The following is an 8,611-nucleotide window of genomic DNA, read 5'->3' as shown; positions in this document are numbered from 1 at the left end:
TGGCTAAATGTGAAACAAAAGGGATTCCTAGATGGGACACTTGCAAAATGTGAACCTCTTGGTGGGAACCTTTTTCATCATTGGTACTTTTGTATACCTAGTAAATCTCCTTTGAGTCAAGTGTTTTGTAGCTCTTGGTGAGGCAATTTCACGTGAAGGGTTGGACATACTTGGTGCATAGAGCGGGCTTAATTTTGGATGGTCTTCATGCCCATTTTTGGGCTTTTCGATTGTCAAATACATGCAAAAAAAATCCATAGGCCATTGAAAAATACATTTTATCTTGAGAAAACGTTCAAAACTTGTGGGCATCATCTTGTCATTTTCAAGGGAGACCACCCCTGTCAAAAATCAACCTCGGTGTAGAGTCACATTTTGTAGAGCAAGATAGATGGGCACGATCACCTCTTCACATTGTAGGATGCTCAACAAATTGATGTGCACTCACATATGTGTGAACACAAGAAGCTGGGTAAACATACATTTGCCCTAGAGGCTTCAAGGACTCAACAAGCAACCTTTGGAGTATCAAATTAAAAGAGGGGAGCAACCTTTGGAATACCAAGTTGTGAGTGCGTGATCATGTCATATACCACAATACATGCACGCGTCACACCCACACGTGTGCACACTAGTAAAACAAATGAACACGTGCACATGCACCCATTCACACATGTGTATACCCACCACGTACACATGCATACATGATGCGGCCACACTCAACATAGTTGTGAAGAGATGCACAACCGTGCACACACACACACATGGGAAGGGATGCAGCTGCGTGTGGGCACACACAACACGTGCACTCACGAGAAAACTTTTTTTTTTGTAATGCAAGATTTTTATTTGTACCAAGCAGTATCCTTACGGATGAGAGCTAGAAGTAAGACTCGATCACGAGACCTTACCCCAAACACACACACGTGTGCACTCAAGGGAAAACTTACTGTACCATTTTTGGAGGGGGGGTTCAACCGAAGTTGGTATACCCAAAGCCTAGGAGGAGGAAGATCATCATCGTTATCAGCATCAGGTAGATCTTTCAACATGGCTTCGTGGCAATTCTCTCTCTCTCTATCTCTCTCTCTAAAATTTAACAACTCACTTTCCAACACCAACAGCTCCATCATCATAATCATCACTAATCTTCTTCTTCATCTTCTTCTTCGTCGGCTCCCTCCTTTCCTTTCTTGCCTCTTTTCTCTGCCCAATTTTCCTCCTTGGCAACGTTTTTTCCCTTAGTGGTAAGCTTCGCAGAGCCGCCTCCTCCTCCTCCTCCTCCTCCTCCTCCCCCCCCCATCTCCCTTCGTTCGTGCGTGCGTGTGCGCGCGTGCGTATGCGTGTGTGTGTCCCTCCTGCTTCCTCACCCTTGCTTTTCCATTTGCTTTTGCTTTCTCAACCTTTTGCTCCACACTTCCCCCCTCCCTAAACTTCTGCTCTACGCTTTTCGTTGCCAAAAGCTGAGCACCTTACTTCTTGTATGTTCCTTGCAGAGGCTTTGGCAAGTTGTTTCTCCTAGTAATTATACGCTAGTAGTCTAGGTCTCAGAAATTAAGGTAGCCTCTTCAGAAACCAATAGGGAAAGTTTCCCTGTTTTCTGTGATTAGAGCACTAGGCCACTAATTAGGGCATGTTTAGGAGGCATTCTAGCCATTTTAGTCCTCATTTGCAAAGGAAAATGGTAATTTGTGCTAGCTTTAATCATTTTTAAGGTATAATTCAGCCTTGTTCTGCGTTTTTCTTGCAGTCGTCAACATGACAACAGAAATTCACGACGGTGCTAACGGTAACTTGAAGAAAACAGAGGTGAAACTTTGCATTCGAGGCTTTCTTAGTATGTGAGTTGATCCGTCAATTAGGGGCTTAATTATCTCTAAACCCTTTACTCAGGTTGAGCCCCTCGGCGAGCTCAAGGGGAAAGCGGAGCCGCCAAAGCCTGTCGATCTATGTAATGCTGGGTGAGTTGCTCTGTTTCTTTGCTTGCTGTCGCTAATTGCCCTTTAGTGACTGCTAATTAAAGCTTAAGCAAGGCCGTTATTTAGTTTGTTTTATTTTTTGGGCTAATTAGCGCTTTCTGCCCGTCCCCTTTTGGAAAAGAATTTGAGAACTTTTGGCCTTTTTTTAGTAAATGGACGCCCTGTTACTGATTTTCAATAATTAGGGCTGTTTAGCGCTTTAATGACCGTTTTGGAGATAAAGAGGGGTTAAAGCTAACGACTCGCTAACTGATCTTGTTAGATCTTTATGATTTCGTCATTGTGTGCAGATCTGCTTTTCTTTTCGTATTTTAAAAAGATTTTTTTCCCCTGAAAGCCCGAAATGCATTTTATTGTAAAGATTTTTTAAAGTAATCATGTGGTGATGAGTAGGTAACTACTTTTGCGTGTTTGCCCTATCTTTTTGCGCCTTAATTTTGTTTTTTTTGTGAGGCTATTTTTTTATTTTTCTACTTTTATAATTTGCAGGGATGCAAATGGAAAATTGGATAAGAGCGGCTGCGAGTCTCGTGCAGAAAAGGTAGGCTTTTTTTCACGTGATTTTGGGTTGTTTCTGCTGACGTGTGCCATGCCACGGGAGTGAAACCTGGTGACGTGTACCCTTAACTTTGGTGACGTGTCATGATGACTTGTCGACTTTTGTTTTGTTTTTTGCATTTTCTTTTCACTTGCACCTTGATGATGTGGCAATTTGCAAATACAACCCAAAGGTTTGTGCGCTCTGTTTACATTGGGTGATGTGTCCACACGTGCAACCACCAATGTTTTGTGTGCATTTTGCTATATCTCTTATCGTTGGCTCTTATAATTTTGTGCTTGCCTTGTCACTTCTTGTAAATATATCCATGATAATGTGCTAGTTCTATCACATGCCCTCGCCCACATCATCTTGGGGTCCCTTGTCTCTTTGCCAATGCTCCACATTTTTCTTTTTGTTGACGTCTACATATGAGTCGTTTCATCTACTTTTTACTGACCATGATGTGCATGTCTTTGATTCTCGTGACTTTTTATCTCCCTTATATAGGATGAACCCTTTACCAAGAAAGTTACAACCAAGAGTTGCCCTCAAACCATCCCCAAGCAAAAGGGGGTTGTGCATGATGTTGAAGGAGAGGAAGATGTGGAGGAGCCCCAAGATGACAATGATTACACAAGTGAAGAAGAAGAGGAAGATGGAGAAGGGGAAGAAGATGAGAGAGAAGCAGATGCAGAGCCTTATGAAGAGGACGATGAGGAAGAGTATGTAGAAGATGGTGATGAAGATGATGGAGATGATGATGAATCCGAGCCTCCTTCCAAACGAAGGAAGTGAGCGATGCATGATCGAAAGCACCCTTTTAATGAAAGGGAGGGTGCCACTTTTCTTTTATTTAGAGTAATAGCTAATGGCTCACAAGTAAAGGCATGGGGGCCTTTTTTTGCTTTGTTTGTTTGTACTTTATGGCACATCAACGTCACATGCTATGGTGAGTTGTAGATGTGGAATGTTGTTGTCTCCATGTCTTGCACTTGGTAAATGTCTTCCTCTCCATGAAATGTTTTGTTGGATTGTCTCTATATTTATGCTACTTTATCAAGGTGTTCTCTTAGCTCTTCTACATCATGTCTTTCTTCTCCAAAAGCTAGTAATGTTACATTTTGTAGATATTTTTCTCTTTATTATGTTCCTACATATATTCTACTCTAGGCTTTTTTTTTTTTGCCTTTCATGATTAAGTTTGTGTTGTCATAAACGATGATTAAGTTTGTGTTGTCATAAACGATGAATTTTTGCTAAGTACTTACACTTTTTACAATCAAGGACTCCTTATCATTCATTTCAAAAGGATTTAGCCATAGAGTTACAACCCAGCTAAAGAACATAAATGTTGAAATTACTCTCAAACCATGAGGGTTTTACAATGTTCTGATCAAGCAATAGTTAAGATAAAAAAATGGTTTTATCTTATCAAGATTTACTTTGGGATTGGAATGTAGTATTAACATTTACTTTGGAATCGGTACAATGTAGCATTAGCTAAAGGAACATTAACATTTAGTATTTGCCATAGTTAAAACCCTTCCCCAAAGGACATGCCATGTTGAATTTTGTATAAATTTTAAAGTTCTTTCATAATAATCTTTGGGGTAGGGTGTCATACGTGGAGTAGAGTTGAGTGAGTCCATAAGGTTATGAGCACAATCTTTTCTCAAAAAGTGACGTGTAATTAATAAATAATCTATTTTTTTAGATAAGCCTTATATGGTGAACCCATGCTTCAATGTTGTGTAAAAGATGATCTTTCATGCCATGGAGTTGCAGAGCATGGAATCCATAAACATAAGAGTGGATCATTCAACAAATTTATTTTGGTGACTAGTTGATGACTTTTAGAAAGTGTTAATTTGTGACAACTTTAGCAATTCTAAAAGGAATGTTTTCTACATTTTGATGGGGACATTATCATATATATATATATATACATATATACATATATATATATATATATATATATATATGTATATATATAATTTCATCATTCATACAAGTGGTCTTCAGTTATCTCATTGATTTCACTTCTTAATATCTTTGTTTCACATTGTGTGTGCATATACATGCACATACATGCACACATATACAAGTATGTGTGTGTATACATACATACATGTGTATAAGCGTACATATATACACATACTATGCATGCATGTATGTATGTATGTATATGCACATGTGCACACACACACACACACACACATGTATGTATGTGCATATATCTATATATGTGTATATGTATATATATACACATTTGTGTGTGTGTGTGTGTAGATACATACATGTATATACATGTGGGTGTGTGTGTGTGTGGGTGTGTCTGTACACACACACACACATGTATATATATATGTATGTATGTACACACATGTATATATATATATATATATATATATATATATATATATATATATATATATATATATATATATATATATATATATATATAATGTGTGTGTGTGGGTGTGGGTGTGTGTACATACATATTGTGAGCACTTAATAAAATGCAAGAAAACACCACCCACTAGAGAAAAACAAATAGAAAAGTATCGAAAATAGGAGCCAATATTTGACACATTGTGTAGAGGGAAGCACCTTGTCACTTCTTAGTATACCAACCAATAATATTGACACACTATGTAGAGGGAAGCACATTGTTACTTCTTCAAATACACCCACTAATATTTGGCACATTGTTACTTCAGATACACCCACTAATATTTGGCACATTGTTACTTCTTCAGATACACCCACTAATATTTGGCACATTGTATTACTTCTTAAGGTTTCACAACCCCGTCTTCTTGCAACAGAGCTAATCAAACTTCTTGGAGAATGAGCCTCTAACTAGTCAAGGGAACACCAAAAATGAAGTAAAGAAATGTGTGTATATATGTCCTACCCCAAAATTGGAGCCTTCCTAATAACCTGATACGTGGCCACTTTAAAGAGATGTCTTACATAAGCTAAAGGATAGATAAGGAAGAGCTAATTGACAACAATGAAATATCTCACAAAGTCTAAATGTCCGAAAATTTTGAGAAATAAATCTTACAATTATCCATTTTCATTGGTAAGTACAAGGATAGTTATCAACGTAAGAAGTTCAATTATGGTTGATACAGCTTGAGTCGATATCCATCAAATGATTGGAGTGAAGCGCATCATCAATATCCTTAAGAGTATAAGACCGATTATGAACTTAAAATAGTCCTTGCTTGCAGTTGTCTAGGCGGCTGACATAGTGAAGAACCAAGTCACCTTTCTTAATCACTGTACATGAAAATCACTGTACAGGAATGCTCCTTTGTCAAACGGGGTAAGAGAGAACTCTCCATGCCTAGATGGAGGAAAAAAGAGATGGTCCTTTGCGATGGTTCTCTCTCACAAAAGGCGAGGATTGAAAGGGAAGCTAATGTAAGAAGACAACCTACAATCAAACCTATCTAGCATGCGTCCATCAATCAAGCAAGGTTTAATGGCATACAAACAAGCAAGAAGAGGGAAGAGGAGAGCTCACAACAAGGAAACTGTTAAAAGGGAATGATTATATGTTGTGTATTGTCGAAAATGAATTATATACAAATGACCAATTTTCACACTAGGATGACCAAATCTAAAAATGGGCTGGCATGCATTACTCGTCTTAAGCAACTATGCACACAAAGTTTGTAGGCTTTCCCTATTTAAAATTAAGCATAGGGTAAGGTAGCTTTATACGTTACAACAATGTCTTACAAAAGATGAGTGCATGTTTAGGCAAGCAAGATGGAAAACCACCTATGGTAGGCCGAGCGGGTTAAACCATGTTAAGCTATAGCGTTGTTAACATATCCCCCTTCCTAAACGATGGCATCCTCACATCACTCAAGTCGGTGGTGAAGCTGTCTGCCGAGGCGGAAAGGTGTGATGTCCAAGATATGCCAAAAAGTTGGTGATCGAGGTTAAGTGGTATAGTTCGGGACCAATCTGCAGCTCGATGCAAAGAAAAGGGGTGGGAAGATTCTTCATGTGCAAGGCCTTCAAGGGTTGTGGAAGTGCCATGGACCCTTCAACATGAGGTAGAAGCGGTCTGCACCTTGTGATAATAAGTAGAATGAGCCACCAGGACCACCATGGTTCGACTTGCACCTGCCTTGGTCTTAATTATAGAAAGGTCCAGGGGATCCATCCACCATAAATGTACCTAGAGGGTTGTTGACAATGATACTCAATGCAAGTTTGTGAAAGAACAGTGCCTATGTTTCCAATACATGTAGAGCCCATGGATATATTGTAGGTGGCATGCATGGGCACTAGGCAAAAGATGTGGGCCCATGTAGAAGCTTCTTCCAGTGAGAACTCCAACACTCTGCCTTCTTCATACTTTTCATTCTGGTTTTTTTGACTATTCTCTTTTCTTTTTTTCCCCCCCTTCTCATTCTACTTTCTCTTCAACTCTCTTCTCATTCTACTTTCTTCAACTCTCTTCTCTTTTCTTTTTTTAAAGGGTGTGGTAATAACTGCGAACAAGGGTTTTGTACCAAAAGTGGGCCCATAAAGTATTGGACATGTAGTAGGTCAGGCCCGACATGGGGTGAGACTTACTTACTCGTATAGTGGAACCAAATATGCCATGGATCTCATAGAAAGACGTGACAAAGGACTTGCAAGAAATCCATCGACCAGATTGGTGCATGATCTCAAAGGGCTTCCAAAACCCAATATCCAACATGTCTTCTCGAAAGTGACCACTCAGCAATGGTGAAAGTATTTGACCATGTTGTAAAGGTTGAGCTACTAATGGAAGTTGGTACCTTAATTGAGATCAAAGCCAACCATTGTTTTTCCATTAGTTCTTGGGCACCTCCTCAAGGATGAGGATGATCAACTAGAAGAACCATCATGTGACGATGATAGGAGGATCGAGGACCTTGGCGTAGTAGAGGTCATTAAAGTTCTTCATTCAAAGGCACATCTCCATGGGTGGTGGTGAGGGGTGTGGGGCCATCAATCATGTGAAGCCATGCATTACCACCACATTTGGTGATCACACTGAGGAGATAGGGTGGAGACACTCAGATTGGACTCCTATGTGACCTGCACAGCTAGGTAGTCTCTAGGATCAACAAAGTGCAAGCCTCCTCTGGTGTGCTGCACGGGTGGTCTATCTTCCACTAGGAAATAGGGAATCCATGTGTTGGTTCACCAGAAAGATTTTGGCCATCATGTAAAAGGGTGTATCAAGATGACTATAGAAGTTGCCTTGGAATGTGAGATCCTGCACAGGTATGTGAGCTATTATCATAGATAGGCAAGGACACCCCTGGGTCCTTCCTTGTTTGGCAATCACAGGAGATCAATCATAGAGCTATGGAGAATTGAATATCTTCATGATTGTGGAGTGTGAAGAAGAGAGAAAAAAGGAAGCGTGAGCACACAAAAAAGAGAAAATTGGGCATAACACAAGATGATTGTGTTATAAAAAGATAGTAAACCCACCAAGTACAATACCCTTTTATAGACACCAACGCCCTATCTTTTGAGCACACAAAAAAGAGAAAATTGAGCACACAAAAAAGAGAAAATTGGGCATAACACAAGATGATTGTGTTATAAAAATATAGTAAACCCACCAAGTACAATACCCTTTTATAGACACCAAGGCCCTATCTTTTGACTCTAACTAAGAGGTAGTTCACACCTAGAGTGTTCACACACCAAGTTGGCTATAGACCTAATGACCTATCTCCCCGTATCCCCAATATCACATGATATTTTGGTGTACTATTTTCAACACCCTCCCTCAACAAAATATCCATGGCTACTATGATGTCAATGCTAGCTCTAGTTACTGTTTATAATGTTGTTTATGATGACCATCATCCAAGTTCTCGTAGGTCTTACACATGGTAGTTGACAATGCCAGTTATGATAATAGATGCTAGACATCAAGCGATTACAATTCACTTAGGATAGAGGGGTGACCATAGGTGGGCTGGCCGTATAGCTAGTCTAAGAAGCCACGTATGCCTTTTATAGCATCAAGGCTTTACAACAATTCCCAAAAGTCCAAAAGATATAGATTTTTGGGGAC

General features: G+C 39.6%; 1 protein-coding gene across 2 annotated transcripts; it reads left to right on the top strand.

Annotated features, from left to right (window-relative positions):
• The first annotated feature begins 1,107 nt into the window (after window positions 1-1,107).
• Window positions 1,108-3,592, top strand: LOC147639162 (uncharacterized). Of its 2 annotated transcripts, XM_086787968.1 has the most exons (6): window positions 1,179-1,247; window positions 1,497-1,559; window positions 1,751-1,809; window positions 1,894-1,961; window positions 2,469-2,520; window positions 3,028-3,592. In XM_086787968.1, the coding sequence occupies exons 3-6, from the start codon at window positions 1,759-1,761 to the stop codon at window positions 3,313-3,315; spliced, it is 459 nt and encodes a 152-aa protein (XP_086644094.1). In that variant the 5' UTR covers window positions 1,179-1,247; window positions 1,497-1,559; window positions 1,751-1,758; the 3' UTR covers window positions 3,316-3,592. The 2 variants fall into 2 exon arrangements, with proteins under 2 accessions (XP_086644092.1, XP_086644094.1); XM_086787966.1 differs by lacking the exon at window positions 1,497-1,559 and having other exon boundaries at window positions 1,108-1,247.
• The last annotated feature ends 5,019 nt before the right edge of the window (window positions 3,593-8,611 follow it).

Source organism: Cibotium barometz, chromosome 4, assembly GCF_041138505.1.
Source record: "Cibotium barometz isolate CiBa-2024 chromosome 4, ASM4113850v1, whole genome shotgun sequence".
NCBI lineage: Eukaryota > Viridiplantae > Streptophyta > Polypodiopsida > Cyatheales > Cibotiaceae > Cibotium > Cibotium barometz.
Note: the sequence above shows the minus strand (reverse complement) of the source record. Positions and strands in the feature narration are given on the sequence as shown.

Bases quoted from the DNA above. Each gene is read 5' to 3' on its own strand.
- LOC147639162 (XM_086787966.1), top strand. From the start codon at position 1,759: ATGACAACAGAAATTCACGACGGTGCTAACGGTAACTTGAAGAAAACA. The intron at 1,962-2,468 runs GTGAGTTGCTCT...TATAATTTGCAG, and splicing joins GTCGATCTATGTAATGCTGG to GGATGCAAATGGAAAATTGG. The intron at 2,521-3,027 runs GTAGGCTTTTTT...TCCCTTATATAG, and splicing joins GCGAGTCTCGTGCAGAAAAG to GATGAACCCTTTACCAAGAA.